Source organism: Camelus dromedarius, chromosome 3, assembly GCF_036321535.1.
Source record: "Camelus dromedarius isolate mCamDro1 chromosome 3, mCamDro1.pat, whole genome shotgun sequence".
Lineage (NCBI taxonomy): Eukaryota > Metazoa > Chordata > Mammalia > Artiodactyla > Camelidae > Camelus > Camelus dromedarius.
The window spans coordinates 53,651,978-53,672,861 of record NC_087438.1 but is presented as its reverse complement, the minus strand read 5'-3'; the positions used below and the strand labels follow the sequence as shown (position 1 = coordinate 53,672,861).

General features: G+C 37.2%; 1 protein-coding gene across 4 annotated transcripts in view; it reads right to left on the bottom strand.

Moving 5' to 3' along the window:
- MSH3 (mutS homolog 3) overlaps positions 1–20,884 on the bottom strand; it is a 139,621-nt gene that overhangs the window by 90,724 nt on the left and 28,013 nt on the right. For all 4 annotated transcript variants that reach the window (XM_031447348.2, XM_031447351.2, XM_031447349.2 and 1 more), the window contains exon 9: positions 1,594–1,706. In XM_031447348.2, coding sequence (XP_031303208.1) covers positions 1,594–1,706 — 113 coding nt within the window. The remainder of the gene's footprint in view (positions 1–1,593; positions 1,707–20,884) is intronic.

Here is a 20,884-nt window from a genome sequence, read left to right as displayed (position 1 = left end):
AATTCCTCATCATACACACAATGTCTGTTTAATTCCTTATCATATACACAATGCCTTGAACAGGCATTCAATAAAAATTAGCTGAAAGAATAAATCCAAGTTATATTAAATAAATATATAGAACTACGTATGTATGTTTATGTGTAGATTTGCACATTAAGAATTCCTAAGGATTCGAGGGGAGGGATTTTCACTTTTTTCCTTCTATACAACCATGTTTTGGCTTTTTTTGCAGTAGGTATTTATTACTTTGAAGAAAAAAATTACAAAATATCCTCCACAAATCTGTAATATAAAATATATTAATTTCAACTATTGCTTTCTGTAAAATCAAGGTGTAAATGAAGAGTAACCATCAGTCTCCTACTGAGAATTTCATCTTTTAACTTTCTAGCTCTGATCCCCAGGAAACCTGATAAAGATGAAGTGCCAATGTGTTATGAGGTAGCACTATGCATGGTAAAAATGACCTGAAATCAGTCAATTGCATCTGGACTAGGATGAATTATAAATACCTGATTCTAGAATTTTGGCCGTCTCTGAGTACACCGATTCTTTGAATTTGGCATGTCCTTTGGAGAAATCCCAGCACGAAATATGACTTTCTGTAGGGCATGGGGCTTCTAAGCCAGGGCAGATCCTGCACCCACCTGATGAGAGTCTGCTTTCTTTGCAACTGAGCTGTCACTAGAGGAGGGAGGGGAACTTAAGCACCCAAAGGCTCTGCGGACCGCTGCACAGACTGCAGAGGACTCCTCCCACTAAGAGCAACAGCGCCCTGCAGCAAGCTGCATTGTGTCCTACACCCTTCTAAGTGAGTCAGGTACCAAGAGTGGCTTATGGTCGTCTCCTGATTTAGTCTGAGCTTTAACTGAGCACAAGCTGATGATCCCTTGGTGACAGCACAGATGGGTGTGTAAGTGGGTTACACTCTCAGATACTTAATTCTATTTGACCAAAGAAACATGAGATGAAAAGAGATGGGGATAGAAACGCCAACAAGACACTGACGCCTGAGAGGGAGCTGGGGGAAGCTGATCTATTTAGGGTCTTATGGTGAAAGCTCTCCAGCAGGTGACAGGGGATAAAAATGGACTGAACATAAGTTGGACTGGAAGGAATGAGGGGTACAGACAAAATCAAACAGATACCTGGCTGAGGAAATGTGAATTAGACAAACAATGGTGATCCAACAAATTAAGACCCTGTCATTAATGTTCTGATATTTTAATTCTGGCCATCAACTTTTGGAAATGCTGGCTTTCACTAGGAGATTTATACCGACATTTTGTAAAACTGCAAATAATGGGCCATCTTTTAAGAGAAGCAAAAAGGAAGGATTTTCAGTAACTAACTTGTTACACTCCAATGAATATGTCAAAATATCAAGTTATGAAATGATCATAACTACAAAGAAGCTGCAGTGGTGCTTTTTATGAGTGCAAAAACAGTGATTTCTTCTCTCTACTTCTTCCATTTTTTAATTGATAATTATCTAGTTTTCATTAAATTGAAAATCAAACTTGCATCTTTATCCAAATCTCAACTCAGTTAAATTTCAGGGCATAAAGCTAACAAGTGTAAAATATTTACCATTAACGTCATCTCCATCTTGTGCATAAAAGTCTGTAACCTCCTGGAAAGCATGGCTGTATTCAAAATACATGTTAGCCATCCTTTCTACTCGAATTCTGTCATCCCGCACACTGAAAGAAAAATATGAAAACATTAAAGACGATGATCCATAACCTTGAACTTTTGGTATTTAGGCCTTGGCCTGACGAAGGAAAAAAAAAAAAGACTCATTCTTTATTCTCTCCCAAGTTGAAGAAAAAGAGAGAAAGAACTAAGGCTTCCCTGTCAAGACGCCACATTTCATAAAATATAATTATTACGTTTAAGACTGGTATCCTACATTATCAAGCACATTGTGAATACTTTATATATATTGTTATCAAGAACTCACTGAAATTAAGGTCAATTACTTTAACAAATACAAAAGCGGAAAAAATGGAAAAGCATCAATTTAATTGCATCATTTGTTTAAATAGTCTAGCAACAGAATACATCATTGAGCAATTCTTTCCTTGAAGTGGCATCTTTGTCTGGCTGGCTTTTTGGCAAGTCCATTTCTTCTACAACAGCCTCCAGTCAAACACAGTAAATTCCCCTTACGTCAACTCTCATTCTTTATTTAAGTGGTTCTACAGTCTTTTTAAAATATGCATGTGTGTGTGTGTGTGTGTGTGTGTGTGTGTGTGTGTGTGTGTGTATCTATGATTATATTAAATACATAAACAAAATCATCAAATCATCATCCACACTGGTGGTGTTCTGTCTTTTCCATTTTCTTTGCTTGACTCCCCATTCCTCCTTTTTCCTCTTTCCTTATCACCTCACTCCCAGCCCATGTTAACAGCCTATAATGAATCTTTAATTTTTTTCATGTTCGTATGGTCATACACAATTATGTAATACACACACACTCACACATGCATTGCTTTATAAAAATGGGGTGACTTTAGACAAACCTTCCCGCATCTTGTTTTCTTCACTAAGTAATCACTCTTAGAAATCCTCCATATAGTTACCTAGCTACCACTCATTCTTTTTAATGGCTGAAAAAATATTCATAGTATGTAAAAGCCAAAATTTATTCAACCAATTTTTTTTACTGTTGGTTATTCATTTGGTGTTAACATTTTGCCACATATTGTTTTATAGTATTTTTATCTAAAAAAATTACAAATACAATTGTATACTGCACACATCCCTCTTCAGTCATATTCATCTCTCTACCATCTTCAGAAGTAAACACTACCTTTAATTTGGTGTAGAGTACCACCATGTATGTCTTTATACTTTACAATGTATTTTAGCATCTTTACACAATACATTGTATTATTTCATGTCCTAAATTTTATGTAAGTTGCACTTTACTACACCTGTCCTTCTACAACTTGCTTTTGCACTCAGTATTATATTTCTAAGATCTGATTTCAAAATGTTTAACTGCTGCCAATTTAACTGCTTATATTTTTTAGCAAATTTTTAGGATTTGCTTTTCAAATTTAATTCACCTGAACTATTCTGGGGGGATGGTATGAAGTTAGAAATACAATTTTATTTTCCATATGATTATCAATTAATGATCAAGCACCATTTATAGACCATTCCATCTTTTCCTACTGATTTATAATGCTGCCTCCAATGCACATCATATTTTTATATATGTGTGATCCTATTTCTGGCTTCTACCTTGTTCCATTGATTTTTTTTTTCCCTCTGTCCTTATATGAGGATTACAGTATTGTAATTTCCATGGCTTAGTCTCTGTGGCAAGGCCCCTACCTTGTTTTGCAAGATTGTCTTGGCTACTCCTGGGCTTTTGATTTTCTTTATAAATTTTAAGTTCATTTTATCAAGTTCCAAAAAAACCTTATTGGGATTTTGATATGCAATGAATTAATTTAGAGAGAAATGGTATCTTAAAAAAATCAAGATATCCCATTGTTAATGATGGCATAATTTCTCTATTTATTCATGTCTTTTATACCTAACAACACTGTTCTATCATTTTCTTTATATATCTTTGGTTGTGCTCACTCATAGATATGTTATACATTAATACTATTGTGAAGTGAATCTTTTCTTCTACTGCATTTACTAAAAGGCTATCACTGGGGTACATGAACCTAAATTTTTACACGTAGCAGCTGTGCTGAACACACTTTTCTTGTATTGCCCACGTATGGATTAATATCATCTGCAAGAAGAAAAAAGATTGTGTGGTCTCTCCTGTACAATTTCTCTTTTTCATTTCTTTTTCCTGTCTCATTACACTACTGGCTAAGACCTTGTGTTGAACAAAGAAAATGCTAACAGGTATCCTTTGTTTTCTTACTGACACTAACAGGAATGCTTCTGAAGTTTCAACTCTGAAGTATGATGTTTGCTGTGGGCTTTAGAACAAATGACTTTTTAGCCCAAGGTTTGGTAAGTTTCCGAGTTCTAGCGAAAAAAAAAAATTACTCAAAAAGGATTATTGATTCTTACCTAATGCTGTTCCTACAGGTGTTAAAATGATCATACAGTTTCCTCTCACTTAATCTCCTAAAATATTACTCATACTTTCTGATGCTGATTGATCCTTGCACTCCTGGAACATATCATACTTGTCATGATGTTCTATGCTGCTTAAATAAAGTTATCAACTTGATTTCCTAGTGTTTTTTTCCCCCAGAAAATCTGTGCCAGCATACCTAGTTCCAAAGTCTCTTTCTGTTCTACTGCAAGACTAGACAGGCATAAGCTGATTCAGGAAGAAATCTAAGAGGGAGGATTTTCTCCCATCTGTGGTGCTGGAGAGGATTTTTCCACCTTAATCCAGTGGAGAGAGTACCAGACTATTATAAATCTCATAGCGTTTTTGATCTTCCTGTAGACTCCCTTGATACTTGGATTTTTAGAAGCCTGCTGAAAAGTTACTTAGCAATTCAAAAAAAGCAATGAATGACCTTACATGAGTTCCAAACTGTTTTTGTACAACTTCCTAGAGTGAACACAGGAGGCAGTTGGTAACTCAATTACTGCTCTAATTAACATTTTGTTTGAGAAGCATAAAAGGATTTAAAAACCCATTAAATTTGATAAAAATGGATTTGTCAATTATCCTTGAGGCTTTCATGGAAGCATTACAAGAGTGTTAAATTCAAAGTTCTACAATCTGTATATTAAATATCCTCATTTTTTTCCCACAAACTGGAATGGAGCTTTATGTAAAATCTCCTGTGTTTCCCTAGATTTCTTAATTGAATAAAGTTATGGTAAAATCAAATCACTGTATCTTTGAAACAAAAGTCTACTTGAAACACTGTATACATAATGAGTAATATTCAACCAGAATTTTGCCAAACTAGATTTTAGTAAAATTTCTAGATTAAACAGAGAACTGTCAATCTTGGTTCCCTGAGACTATAGTCCATGAAATCAGAATCACCTGCAACACACATTAAAAGCACAGAGGCCACACCCCAAATGTGTTCAATCTGAATTCAGCAGGAATCTGGAGGAGCGGGGGCACATTCATTTTCAACAGGGTTTTGGTGTGATTAAATTTTAAAAATTAAGGAAATTAACTATGGTCATATAATTGACCAAGGACTTAAAAAATTATTAAAAAAAACACACACACACACAAAAACACCTTCTCCTTCCCACCCCCTATAGAGGATGTGATCAGGGGCTGAAGCCTTATGAATGGAAAGAAGGCTGAACAGAGGCGATGTTCCTCCATGTGCCTGGGGTGGCAACCACCCTTCCGTGCTGGATGGAGCACTAATGTCAGGATGTGAGTCTCGGTCATTACATGGGGGGTGTCAAGTTGCACTGTTTTAAGATTTCCAATTTTAAAAAGTCCTTTTCATATATTACATGTCTCTCTGTTGTCGAATACATCGTTTTTGAAAAATTAAAAGGTGGTAAAACTCTCAGCAAGTGTGAAGCCCACACTAAAAAAAAAAGGAGGGGGGGGGACTTTAGACTCAGTATCTTTTAATGTCAACTTGGACATAAAACCAGTGACTCTTTGGTGGTGAGTAACAAACTACCTACAGAGATTTTGGACTACTGTTCAATTGTGACCAAACAATGTCAGCTTACCAACTTTATGATCTATGCTGACTTTAGAAGCTGTACTTTTTATAGATAAAAAGAGCCTTGTTAAAGGCTGAAAATCAAACTCAAGTTCTCTTCTGACAGTGTACTTACTGATGATAATAACACTGCTGATTGAGTTCCAAGCTTAGTTGAGTGATTAATTCTCTTCTCTAAGGATAGAATGCAACAGAGATCTAGATTGAATAAGGCAGACCATGTAACATAGTTACAATGTCTCTACATTAGAATTAGTATGAAATTCATTAATTTTATCACTGCTTACGATAGGGAACTACCACTATTTTCTTAGAAGACTAAAGGCATGGTGTCAAATTATAAAGATAACCAGTAGAACAAAAATATCAGAATACTCCATAAGAACAGTAAGGAAAACAGACCACATTGTGAAAGATTCCTTAAAAGATATAAAAATAGAAAATAAAATGTGGACAAACTAAAATCAAATATATCTGCCATACTGACAAATATAAATGGGCTGATAAACTCACCCATTTAAAGAAAATTACCCTCAGAATGTATTACAAAGAAGAAAAACCTATGCTACAAACATGAGCAAAACTTAAAAGTAATTCAGAAAGATGAGAAATAAAAGGATGGCTGAAAAACACTGCCCAGATGGATAATTAGGCTAATGCAAATAAAAAGAAAGCATGGGACAAGATTTTGTTATCAGGCAAGATAAAATTCAAAACAGACAAAAAGCATTAAGCAAGACAAAGAGATACTTTATAATAAAGAAGACAAGATGGAAGAAAAGCTTTCTATCCCACATCCTTAAAAGAGTTTTAGATTGTTGAACCATTGGGATATACTACTTATTTAAAAAATAAAAGTGTCCATTAAGAAGAGAGAAAAAAGGAAAGAGCAGATTCCAGGATTTACACAGGAACTCCCAGATGTTTGTCAATTCCCTGGACTTGAACTTGGGAGGCTAGGAGTCCAAGGAACAGAGTAGCTGCAGCCATCCTGCCACCTGGTGGAACATGAGATGAAGGCAAACACAAGAGGGAGGGACAAGGAGAAAAGCCCCTAAATCCAGCCATGCCCAACCCCAGCCTACCTTTGAACTTTTCACTCATTTCATTCATTTTCATTCACTTACATGAGCCAATATGTTCATTTTCAACTTTTAAAAATTCATTAAGGACTCACTAGAAAGTACTGGGCTTTCAAAGGAAAAAAGGGTCCTTTGCTGTCCAGAGAAGAAAGTGGACACAATCACATAGGTAACATCTTAGAAAGATGGCAACCTCTACTGCTGGCCAAATGGCCAGTTTGATTTCAGCTGGTGAGTCTGCTTCAGACCAAACCAACAGGGGGACAGACTACAAGTCAGAGAGTCTAGAAACCAGGAAGACCCCTCCTCCCACACTTCCCCACCAAGCAGAGATCCAGGGACCTTAGCCAAGTCACCACTGGGGGCTAGAAACCAAGACCAGATTTAGGGCCAAGGCCCCGGCAGGATTAGAGAGACCTGAGGTGAAGGGACACTGGGACCCAGAGACAGGCCTGCTGGGGAGCGGCAGGAAGGACCGAGCATTTCCTTACTTGCTGTGAAAACTCCACAGGGCCTCAGACAGAGGAGGCCTCCGGCCCAGGAATAACCGAGGCCAGCACGCCTGGCAGCTGTGCCGTTCAAAAGACCAAGAACTATAAGAGGTATTATCTTTTTTTTGTGTAAAAGTCATCATCATTCTTTATCTGACTTCCTCAGAGAACATCAGAAGGGGAGGGTCTATCTTACCCACTGAAACACTGTGTAAATCCCTTTTTCCTTTTCTCTCCAAATTCTCTCATACTTCGTGGCTGCTCTGGAGTCTCTCTTCATGTGTCACCCCCAAAAATTACTCTCTTGTAATTCTTAGTTTTTTTAAAATTAATTTATTAAAAAAAATTTTAAAGTAGCTTTATGTTAGGAGATATTATCGTAAGGTAAGAAGCCAACACTAGGTAAACTCAGGTAAACCTTCCTCTAGCTCTTTCTATCAAAAGATTAGAAGGTTTTTTGCTTTTTTTTAGAGTGGTTGCTACTTTAAAAAAATAAAAATAAAAAAATAACGCCCCATCAAAAAATTTCTAATCTGTCTTGGCAAACCTGACAGGCAAAGTACCTCTGTCTGCAATGAGGTCAGGAAAACTAAGAGGATTAGCGTGCTCAAACTTGGGAAACCAAAGGGAAGGGAAAAGGTGAAGGGGGAGGGAATGAAGGCAGAAAGCCCAAGGGCCTAGACAAGCCATCACTTCTGCCTGTACTCATGACCTCCCACTTCTTCTTCCTTGATCCCGGAAATCTCTAAGGACAAACCCTTGTAACAACATTTTAAAACCTCCATTCTCGCTTAATCTTTCAGCCCATCCCAATCCTGGGTCTTTTTCCCACCCGGGTCCACAAACCGTGCCCCCAGGCCTGTGCGCACTTTCTTACTTAACAAGCCCGCCAAGACTTACCTCCTCTAAGACGCTTTCCCAGAAGAATAACCACATGGCTAGGACAGCCTGTGCCTTCCACTGGACACGTGGGACTGCGGTTTGTAAAATAATACCTTCAGAAATCAAGCTACTTTGTCTGAGCACACATGCTTCTTGTCAGAAACTTTACTGCTAGAGATAGAAATCCAAACTACAATATGCATTATAAAGGAATGAAAGCTTCATGGAATATTAACCAGAATAATGTCGGCTGTGCTATAAAACATGACTCCTTCTGAAGTCCAGAAGCAGAGGTGAAGGAAGGGACTGGCTGCTGCTTTGTGTGTTTTCCCCGAGAAGCCATTATAACCTAATGGTTCAAAGCCAGGAAGGATGGACCAAATCGCAGTTCTGCCACTTACTAGCTGTTTAATCCCAGACTTCACATCTCGCTGCCTCAGTTTCCTGGAAATCTGTATGAAAAGAATAGTAACTCCCTCACAGGGTGTTGGTGAAGATTAAATCAGCCAATAACTATAAAAGCCCTTAGAGCAGCACCTAATACATAGTGTTAGCCATTGCAATTATTATTAATACTATTACTGCTACTTAAGAATGAAAGATAGGAGTAGTCATGCTCAAAGGAAAGGGGGGAAAAGGGAAAGAGCGTTAGCACAGACGTAATCAGGCAGGACAGACACAAAGGAAAGAGCATGTCAGCAATGAGAAATATTCTCATCAGCTACCAAGATGTGTCTCTAACAATACCCTTTTCACTCCAGGGGAACAGAGGATGAAGAGGAGGAAAAGCTAATGTGGGATTTCAGACACCACTGCCCCTGTCCAAAACAACACCTCACCTCCTTTTGATGCCTGAAATGCCTTTAAACAGACACCAAGCATTTTCATTTCACAAGTAGAAACACAAGAAGCTACTCAAGGGGGGAGGGTACAGCTCAAGTGGTAGACCGCATGCTTAGCATGCACAAGGGCTGGGGTTCAATCCCCAGTATAGCCCCTAAAAGTAAATAAATAAACCTAATCACCTCTACCCGCCCCCCCAAAAAGGGAAAAGACAAAAGACAAATTTGAAAGAAAAGAAAAAAAAAAAAAAAAGCAGCTACTCAAAGGTCACTTAAATAGCAGTTTTCAAAGATGAGAAGACAAAAGATAAAAAAAGGCTTATCTATATACTAAGGTTATTTTTAAAGTTAAATATTAGAAAATTTAACAAAAGTTGCTAAATTCTAAAACTGATTACCTAAAATGATACCAATTACGCAATATTTATGTGCTTTCCTGAATGTTTCAAATTCCTTAGCTTAATTTCTCTCTCTCATACACACATACATGTGCACACACACACGTACAGAATTATCCTTTTTACCTTCATCTCTAATTGGGTCTCTATTAGGAATAGGTTGGCATGGTAGGTGACTAGAGCTCCCATGTGGTAAATAACTAAATTCTAACATACAAATAACTTCTGATACCCACAAAATACACACACTTTTAAAAATGACATCCTACAACATCAGTGTCCAAAATATCTACTAACCTAAGTAGGTCATTTTTCAAAGCTAAACGCAAAATAAAGCCTTTGACATCAACATAACTCAATGCGGTCAGAAGACTCTTTAAGACAAATGGTGTAGAAGCAACTATTAGGCAAAGATTTCTTATGACATAAAAGAAACTAAGAAAACTGATAAATTTGATTTCCACCAAAATTAAAACCTTGTGTTCGAACTTCCAAGGTCATCAAAAAAATTAAAAGGCAAGCCACAGACTGGGAGAAAATAGTCACAATAAACATATCTGACAAAGGATTTGTATTCAGAATATAGAAAGAATTCTTACAGCTCACTGATCAGACAAGCAACTCAATTTGTTTAATGGGCAAAAGAAGATATATGAATAGCCAATAAACACATGGAAACATCATTGGTCATCAAAAAAAAAAAAGTAAATAAAACCAAAATGAGACACCACTTCACACTCAGTATAACGGCTAAAAATAAAAAGAATGTCAACACCAATCTTTGGCAAAGATGTACAGCAACCACAACTCTCCTACCTGCTGCTGAGAGCATATAATTGGGGAACTACTTTTAAAAAGAGTTCAGCTGTTTCTTATACAGTTAAAACAGATACTTACCCATATAGCCCAGAAATTCCACTCTTTGGTATTTACCCAAAATAAAAACTTAAGTCCATAAGAAAACTAGTATACAGATGTTCTCAGCAGCTTTACTGAAAATAGGCAAAAAGTCAACTGCAGAGCAAGTGAATGGATAAACAAATTTTGTAGCAATACTACTAAACAATACAAAGGAACAAACTACTGATACACTCAACACTGGGTGAATTTCATAGGCTTTATGCTGAAAGGGACTGGACATGAAAGAGTATATCCTGTAATGAGTCCATCTATGTGAAATTCTGTAAGAGTCTAATCAGATCAGTATTTGTTTGGAGTAGGAGGTGGAGGTGGGGAGAAAAATGACTGCAAAAAGGCACAGGGAACTTTCTGGGAAGATGGAAATGTTCTATATCTTAACTGGGGTGGTGGTTATATTGATGCATATATTTATCAAAATTGATCTGATTCATACAGTTGAAGTGTGTAAATTGTATTGCATGTAAATTATACTTGATTTAAGAAGATTAAAAATCAAAGCTTTTGATATTTGCCATACATAATTTATAGCTGAAAATTTTCTATTAAAAAAAATCTGAACATTTAGACCAACAAATTCCTGTGCATATGTGTAATTCAAATACATTTTTGAATTAAGATTCTAATTCCAGTATTTAGTCACCAAAAAGCAATGGTGCAGAGAAGTATCTCATTTTGAAGAAAAACATTTAACTTCAAAAAGTACATTCCATATTTAAGTGCGTTGAGATAATCACAGTGTAAATGTCATCTATTTTATATATATACAATCATCCTAACACGAGGCAACTTTTTACAGAATAATTTATGCATCCTGTGGTTCAAAGACATTTTTTTTTCAACCATAAAAATCACCAAGTCATTACCTGACATTATATGCTTTTGAGAAAAAGCAAAAGAAACCCTACTTCTCTGAGAACTCCACAAGCTTACATAATCCTGAAGAGAATGATCAGCATTAAAACATTCTCAGATTACTGGAAATTTGTCTCAAACATTTTCTTCACGCATGATTAAAAGCATTTTCTCAGTAACAGACACAAAATCAAGACCATTTCACTCGATCATATGCCTTTTGAGTTCATTAACAAGCTTAAGCCTGCCTCAGGCAACCTAAGAAAAAAAAAATCTTCCTCAACTAATGTTTTTCTCCACAAATACTAACTCTGATGTTATCCTCACAAAAAGCCACTTCAAAAAAAATTAATCAACAAATTGACAATCTGGAATTCACAGTACAATGAATAAAAAATTATACACAAATAATACACCAACTACTGGTGTTTCCTTTTCAGTTCAAGTCAACAAATCTTCACTGTGTAAGTACTACAGGAACAAAAAGAAGAAAAGAAAAAAGAAGGTCCCTGCCCTATGTTATGGGTTGAGTTGTGTCCTCCTAAAATCTGTACACAGAAGTCTTAACAACCCCCAGCACCTCAAAATGTGACCTTATTTGGAGATAGGGCCCTTACAGAGGTGATCAGGTTGAAGTGAGGTCATTAGGGTGGGCCCTAGTTCAATATGACCGGTGTCTTTATAAAAAAGAGGAAATTTGGACACAAAGCCACACATAAAAAGAAGACATAGGTAGAAGATGGCTGTCTACAAGCCAAGTAGAGAGGCCCAGGAGATCCTTCCCTCTCAGCCCTTAGAAGGAACCAACCCTGCCGGAACCTTGATTTTGGATTTCTAGCATCTGGAAGTGTAAAACAATAAATTTCTGTTTTTTAAGCCATCAGTCTGTGGTACTTGTTACAACAGTCCTAACAAACTAACACAGCCCTACTAAAAGCCTCAACATCTGCTCAGGACGCTTATAAACAAATCGCTAGAACACCAAGTAGACTGAAAGGAATGCTGTGACAGTATCTGCCAATTTTGGGAGTGTAAATATTTCCACCGTGGCTCTTTTAAGCTACCAATGCTTTAACAACCTGAAAAAAAATCCCATGGAAATGTACCAATCCATTCTCACAAGCCGCTATAAGCCAGGTCTACCACAGACCAACAATGCAGGCGTTAGTAGTTAATATCCACAGGCAATTTCAATGTTCAGCCAAGGCTAAAACCACAGCGAAAAATTATATGACAGCTTCATAAAAGCAGTAAGGCTGTTAAAATATAGACTATTTGAGAAGACAGATGTGGGGAAAACACATGACTAAAAATAGTTTAAGAATGGCAGAAAAACAAATGATGAATGAAAATAAAAGAGTTAACAATTAATGAGCACTTACTGTGTCCAAGGCACTGCTTTAAACCCATTATAGGTATGAAATAACTTAATCCTCACTACTACTCTATGAAAAAGTTCTATTTTTATATACCTTTTATATATATATATATGTGTGTGTGTGTGTGTGTGTGTGTGTGTGTGTGTGTGTATACACACACACATACATATACATACCTGTCTTTGAATAAGGAAACAGAGCCAAGGAGAGGTTAATAAGATCCACAGCTAAAAACGAGGGAGCTAAGATTCAAACAGATTGGCCCCAAACTCTGTAGTCAGACCACTGTTCTGTGCTGTTTCTCACTGTACTTGACATATTCAGAACATGATAATCAATCTAGTGCAACTAGAACCCAGAGGTAAGGACTAGGGACCAGACAGTAGAAAGGATGCCACACCCCTGGCCTCATAAGTTACTTTACATAAGCAATGGGTTTGCAACTCAAACTCTTTTAAAATGAAGCAATTTAAACTTCTTGTATAATTTGTTATTTAAATATGCCAAATCAAATTAGAAAAGTTTGCAAGTGAAAATCTTCCTGTAAAACAAAATCCCCACCTTTGAATTTATCTTGTGCCTAAATTCTGGTCTTACATACAAGGATTGCTTAGCAGGCAAAAAGCACCTGTGATCACTCAAGAGCAATCAACATGGCCAAGAGCCTCTGAGAAGGAATCCAGGAAAATCATACACATTCCCTAAGCCACAAGGAGAATTCTAGAAGAAGAGGCTGCACTCACTAAGCACCTGGGGCAGAGACAGCACCAAACAGAAAAGGCCTACATTTTCCACTTTTGAGGTTAGAGGAAAGATACCCATGAACACTTCACATCACCATGGCCCGAGGGGATGAATGGATTCCACTACTGTTTCCAACATTCAGCCAGTATTTAACTCTGGAATTGCTCTCTCTTTCTAGAGGCATATATTTCAATGTGCACAGGGCCTTGGAACTAAAGTAAGGAAGCCCTTTCCTCTGCAGCCCCAGGAAAATGACAGAATGTGATGAGAGGCTAAGCTCGGTGACTGTAGCAACAGGTAGGTGGGAGGAGGCAGAATATGACAATCAATCTGCAGGCCAGGCTGCTCCCACTGTTCTCTGGCAGGCAAAGAAACAGGATTTTATTCTGTATGGGTGGGCAATCTTTTGTCTTACTCAATTTAATCACCCATAAGTAAACTCTGTGATATCCGGGGGTTGGTAGTTCAGAGTTACATAAAAGACTGTACACTATCCTTACCTGTAAGGTAAGTCATACATAAATCACAGCCTGATTTAGCAACTAGGAACTGCTCAGACTTAAAAATGGCAGTAACCACTTTACCAAGCACTTCCAAACTCCCAGTATTTCAGGCAGAACCAAACTACTATTTACATTCCTACTTGCAAAAGTTATGTCTACTTTAACAGTATTAAACACCAGTCACTTTTCAGATAGTTTGCAAAATGAGGTAGAAGAAACTGGGCATCCAAGGAAAAGAGGCAGTGGTCTGACAATTCAGGTAAACAGTTACTGATTAACAAAAAGTTCTTTAAAGCCAGGATCATGTTAAGAAACATCTTACATCACTACCCAACATCCACAAATAATCACAGTGTATTACTCTTCTATTAATACTGTAACAAATTACTACAAACTTAGTGGCTTAAAACAATACACGTTTATTATTTCATAGTTCTGTAGGTCAGAATTCCGACACTGGTCTTGCTGGTCTGAAATCAAGGTGTCAACAAGGCTGTGTTCTTTTCTGGAGGCTCTAGGAGAGAAATCTGGTTCCTTGCCCCTTCCAATTTCTAGAAGCAGTCTACCTTTCTTTTAAGCCAATACTGGCGGTTCAAACACTCACATCACATCACTCTGACTCCTCTTCTGCCTCCCTCTTTCATATTTAAAGGACTCTTATGATTAACTGAGCCCTCCTCGACAATCCAGGGTACTCTCCCTATCTTCAGGTCAGCTGAGTAGCAACCTTAATTCCTCTTTGTCATTTAATCTCACATATTCTCAGGTCCCAGTGTTTGGGACATGGTATCTTTGGAGACAGACACATACATATATGCATATAAGCTACTAGACCACCTGTGCCTGTTTCCTCATTTATAAAATATATAATTTATAAGTAATATAGTAGTTACTATGTAGTAACAGTAACTACTTCAAAGGGTTGCTATGAAGATTACAAGAGTTAATATGAGCAACGGTTACAGAATACACCTGGCTTATAGTGTGAGTTTCATTAACTGCTTTTTTTACAAACTCATATCCACCTTTGTTTAAACTATTCTCTCACTGGAGAATGTATCTTCCTAACAACTGTCTAGTTAAGTGTTGTCTAAACTTCTAGGCCCTCTCTTGCATGAGGCATCCCTACACTGTGTAAAACTGTACTGGTCTAATACAGTAGCTACTAATCACATGCAGCTACTGAGCCCTTGAAATGTGGTCTGAACTGAGATGTGCTGTTAGTGTAAAATTCACAGTGGATTTCAAAAACTTTGTGAAAATGAATGTAAAGATTTAATGTATAAAAAAGAATGTAACAGAGTTAACATGTTAAAATGATATTTGGGATATACTGAATTAAATTAAATGTATTATTAAGGTCATTTTCATCTGTTTCTCTTTAATTTTTAATGTGGCTACCAGAAAGTTTAAAATTACATATATGATTCACAGTATACTTCTATTGAGCAGTGCTGCTCTACACAAAATTATCTTCTCCCTTTCATGGACTCTCTTAGCATTCTGTTTGCTTTCCTATCACACACTTTACAATGTGCTTTGTACTGGAGTGATTTGTATAATATGGTAGCTTTCCAAATAGATTGGTAGCCTTTAATGGCAAAGGTCATAGATCTTTTAATCTCAAGAAGATTCATGGTTATTATACAATAAATGTTTGTGAGGCTGAATGGAAAGGGAAACATTATGTAGCTAATGTGTTTTGTATACATTATTTGATTTCTCGTTAACAGGAATGACCAGAAGTCACTTTGTCTTTGAAGCAACTTTTCCTTGGGTTAAAGACATGATTAGGATGCATAGCAAATGGAAAAACTGTAGCTACATACAATGCACCCTTCTATCTTTGACTATACACTATTCTAATTTCATTTTTTTTAAAGTGTCCATTGTAACCCATAAAATTGTTTTTATATTCCACCAATGACTTGTGACCACAGTTCAAAAAGCACTGCCTTGATAGGGCATGTGCAGGCCTTCCTGGCTGGACACAAACCATGAAGGCTGTCATGTGATACTCAGCACCAGGTATGGACTAACTGTGCGCTGTGGTCATGGTCAACGTGGCCGTCAGGGAAGAAGACATGCACATTCAGTCATCATGCACTCTTCTCTCCACCAGCCTTCCTGTTAGGGCTGGGAACAATCTAGTACACAATCTAGTATGGTGTGTTCAGGGTCCACGTCCACTCCCATGAGATGGAAAGCCTAGCTCAGCCTGGCCAGGAAGAGACGGTCACAGCCAAAGGATCAAAGTAAGAGAAACAGTTCATGATGACACTGAGGGAAAGGGTCCTGGAAACTTGTCAGAGTTTTCCGAGCTGCTGTTGTGTTGGGGAGCTCCCAAGAAAGCCTGGAAAAATGCCATCAACCTCAGTATTATGTATAGTAAATAAAATTACATATTGAGTCAAATACTAAACAGGTATTTTCTTAAAGAGAGTGAAAGGAGGAGGGGTAAGAGACAGAGGAGGAAGAGGGAAGTAGGGAAGAAAACTGGCAGAGGAAAAAAGCAAACCAGGACTTTACAGACTTTTACTGCTTGAGGGATGAAGACTTGGTTTGGTGGTTAAAAAGAACCCACAAAAAGAGGATGGGAGGGAAAAGAAATTTCTGGCCTGAAAATAAGAGATAAGAAGATAATCTGAGTAATCAACAAAAATGATGGAAATTAGTAAGAAATCTCCCTTCAGCAGAAAGCTTTGACAGGAAGGAGTCATTGAAAAGATAAATGGATAAGACCACAACCACAAAAGCTCAGACATAAGCAAGCCCAGGAGGCTCTAAACCAAGTTTTTGATTTAAGGTACAGAATGAAAGGAAGCTTTGTTAGAAGGGAAGAAAATGAAAGGAATCTCTCTTTGAACTATGGAGAGGAAAAGAGAAGAAAAATACTTGAATAGATACTAAGGACAGATGGCTACCTGTATTAAGAGTTCAACTAAAGAGATTTTTATATTTATAATGCTATTAGATTATATCTTAATGATGGCAAGGTGGACTTGCCAACATCAAACAGGACTAGGGATTTAGTGGGCTTTGCCACTAACCACCTTGATGATCACGTAACTTCAGAATAAAATGTTTTAGTTAATTAAGAGATTTCATGAATTTAAATCTTCAGCCTCAAACGAACAGGTGATTTACAAAAGTCAAGTAGAATCACTAAAATAACTGCACGTCTCACACAACTGCTCCCCAACTTTCTGTTCAAGTGGACTGGCCCCACCTTGGGAGTTGTCCATAGTAATTAATCAGATCATTCCCCCCACCCCGATTCCTCAAATACTGTTTCTTCCTATTCGACTACTACCAATAATCCTCTAATACGTACACCCCCTTATTCCTTTTAAGTTAGAGATAATCCTGAGGAATTACACTCAATGAAGACGCACAAAGAAGCTCATTATTTAGATAAACCCTACTGCAAACACTCTTGTAGAACAGATACTAATTTATGTTTTAAAATCTGGATTTTCATGTATATAAATTTAAAGTGCTATGCAGGAAAAGTGCTAGCTAGCTAGATATGTAAAAATTAGCAGTACTACTGAAAATACAACAGCATTTCTTCCAGAGAATGAATTAATATAATTTTTAAAAGGAAATCAATATAAAACAGATTTTTATTATTAAGACTCTTTTTTTTAAATGTCTTCCTTGAGACAAACATTTTCCTACTATGTATGAGATTTATTTCTGCTACTTAATCCACTACCATCCCTATCACCATAATCAATTCTCTATTTCTGAATTTTCTAAATAGTAAAGTGAAATTATTAGATATAATAAACATAAAGAAATAGAATGACAAAGGAGGTCAACTTTATATTTTACCTTCTACTCTAGACACATGGAATGAAGAAGATGAGAAAAACAGAATAGACAGAGAAAAAAAAATTCTATGTGCATCACAACAGAAGTTTCAAGTGCCAGAGATGAGGATGGAATCTTATCACCACTATTATCAATTCTTAAAATAGCTACCTAACTCCTCATTAAGAATAAGGACATGCAGATTCCATTAATATTTACTGTAAAGGAATGTCCATGGAAATGGCAGAATGCTCAAATAAACTAATTTAAAGTGACATTTTAAAATTTTTTTTGAAGAATTAAAAACAATGGGGGTGGAAATGATAGTATGGTCTCCCCAAAATGAGTTGGCTATACCTGTATCATTTAAATACATATTCATCATTACATATCAAGGATGAATCTCCAGCTACTAAAACAATCCCTTTACATTTATAAAAGCCACATCATTTTTCCTAAGAAAAACAAATAGGAAATACCCATTATTTTCCTTATTCCAAAAGTTACTTGTCTAGTCATTCATTCATCAAGCATTTATTAAGTGCCTACTATATCTGAGCTACTATAATAGGTGCTGGGGACACAAAAGATTATTACACAGTTTTTGCTACCAGCCATCCCGCCTCAGTCTTCCTCTGAGAAAACGCTTTACCCAACTCCTCCTTAACATTGCTCTCTCTCTACTGTTTCACTCTTGACTCTTTCATTTTCACTTAACACAACCACATGTGTCCTGCCTTAGGCTGCTATGTTCACCCTGGCAGGGCAGCCAATCAAACTACCTTCTGCTCCCCAGGAAAACCATGCTCTCTCACACCTCCATCTGCCTGGCTGCTGTTCTCAAATCTTAATGTTGGCACCCTCTTCCGCAAAGCATCGCCTAATTCCCGAGCCACGGCTTCGCATTCTTACTCTACCAGTGACTCTGCAGGACCATAACAATCAGCACTTCCATTATAACTCCTTATCTCCATGACTACCATGCCTGTAGACTGGAAGACTCTGAAAGGTAGGGACCTTACTCATTTTTGTATCTTCACCATCTAGCTGTGAACTTGGCTCATAGTAAGCACCCAATAAATGTTTTTAAGAATGAATGAATTAATGTATGTATGTATAATAATGTACAACTCAGAGGATATAACACTAAAGTGAGAATTTACTGGAAACATCTATCTATACAAACATTTTAGGGATAAGAAAAGGATAATCAATCAGTGTTTACTGTAGCTCTCTAAATTAATAAAATTAACTTGAACGTGGAATTAAATACCTCAATTAGGAAGGTCAGCTACTATAGGAAATGGAGAGGAGCTCAACTTGAGGGAGCTGAAATGCCCTTTCTGGGCCTCAAATTCATCACCTATATTTCTCTTAAACTCTGGGTTTTTTTTTTTTTTCATTCAAGCAATGGTCCCATTTATATTTGATTTAGCTCAAACACATGTACAAAATCTAAATGACAAGAAGCGGATAAATGTGACATATATGCCCCTAAAATGTGCTCCAGCAGGTTTCCCCTACTTTGGTCATTCCCCCTCCACCTTCAAGAATGTTCCCACGTCGGCAAGTACATCACTACTACAACTCAATAGTTTTTGTTAAATCAACCCACATTTTTTAACTCAAATACCAACTTAAGAACCTTTCTATGCCATAAAAATTTATGAAATCACAGGTTTGATTCACTAATTACATGTTTTAATACATCTTAAATAAATATTTAACTACGAAAGTAAGAAACATTTATTTGTGAACTGCTCAGAATTCTATCAGGTAAGTAAACCAAGTGTGACTCGGCTCTGCCTGCGGTGGCCAGTGTCCTGTGTAGCCCATCTCCTCACCCTCCCTGCTTCAGGGCCACTCCTCTGTCCCTCTAAGACTCCACACCTGATTTATGCCCTTCTCCAGGCTTTCTGGATTCACTTGGTATTGAGTTTCCTTCAGGTCCTTCTGATTTTTAACTTAAATACTTAATTGTTTTGCAGTAAGAAAAGAGAAACTTTATAAAAAGCTAATATGACTTAATTACGACGACAGCATTCTGACGGGAGACTGGTAAGACTTCACTGTTATTTTCTGTATGCTGAGATGGTTCATTCACTAAGGAATTCAAGAGGGACTTTCCCCATTGGTGGCGCTTTCAAAAATATTCTAACATGCTTAAAGTGTAAGGGATACTAAAAACATTTTTTAATGTTTTAAATTATAAAAACATTTGAAAAAGGAGTTTTCTTTTTCCCTTAATCAGATTCACCAATGTCCAAAACTCAGTTTTGCTACAGTAAAAACTTACACATTGGCATGATCAATATAATCCAAGTGTTTTTTACATTTTAATTTTAATCAAATTAAAATCATATCAAGGAAGCAAAATTCATTCATACTCAGAGTAATCTCTAAAATAAGATCTTGACTAGAAGTACTTCTGCTTCTGGGAAGGAGGGGTAGACATACTTTTCCCTGTTTCTCCTGCTGAGTACAACGCCCTGCGCATTATACATAAAACAAAGAGAAGACAACACTGAAAGGGGGAAAGAAAGTAGACCAGCAGGAAACTGGAGACCTTAGAAGTGCCATGGAGGTGAGTCCCCTGGACTCATTTTTGCCACATATATCCCAGGCTTGGAGCTGAAAAAGGTGACAATCATGAAAGGCCAACAGGAGCGGACAAAAAAGCCCCAGCAAGACTGCTCTCCCCAGATCAACACCCAGGACAGGTGCAGCTATAAGCAAGACAGAAAACTTCTAGACAATAACCACTCTCCTCTGGCCAAACACCTCAGAAAAAAGTGTGGTCTAACCCCACCCATGCTAGCAGAGGCCAGGAGGGGAACCTAGGCTTCCTTTTTCACCAGACTGATAAATGGTATTAACTGGTTAGAGAATGTCACGAAGCTTCAAAAATTTTAACAGAGTCAATATGGCAAAAAATTAACATGCACCGCTGACCATATCATTTGCAACAGATGAACTGCAGCTACACATCTCTACCTTGTCCTGGTTCTCGACCCAGCTCTTTATCCCCTCCCTTCTGTTTCTTCCTATTCTTCTTCCTCCTATTCCCAACTATTGACATTCTTCAAACTCCTGGGTCTTATTCTTTTCTCTGTACACTAGTTTTTCCCTTATGGGAACTGTTTATATTTTTAAAATTCAACTCTTCTAGGTGTGGAGAAAAGGGAACCCTCCTACACTGTTGGTGGGAAATGTAAATTGGTGCAGCCACTAGGAGAACAGTATGGAGGTTCCTCAGAAAACTAAAAATAGACTTACCATATGATCCAGCAATCTCACTCCTGGGCATATATCTGGAGAAA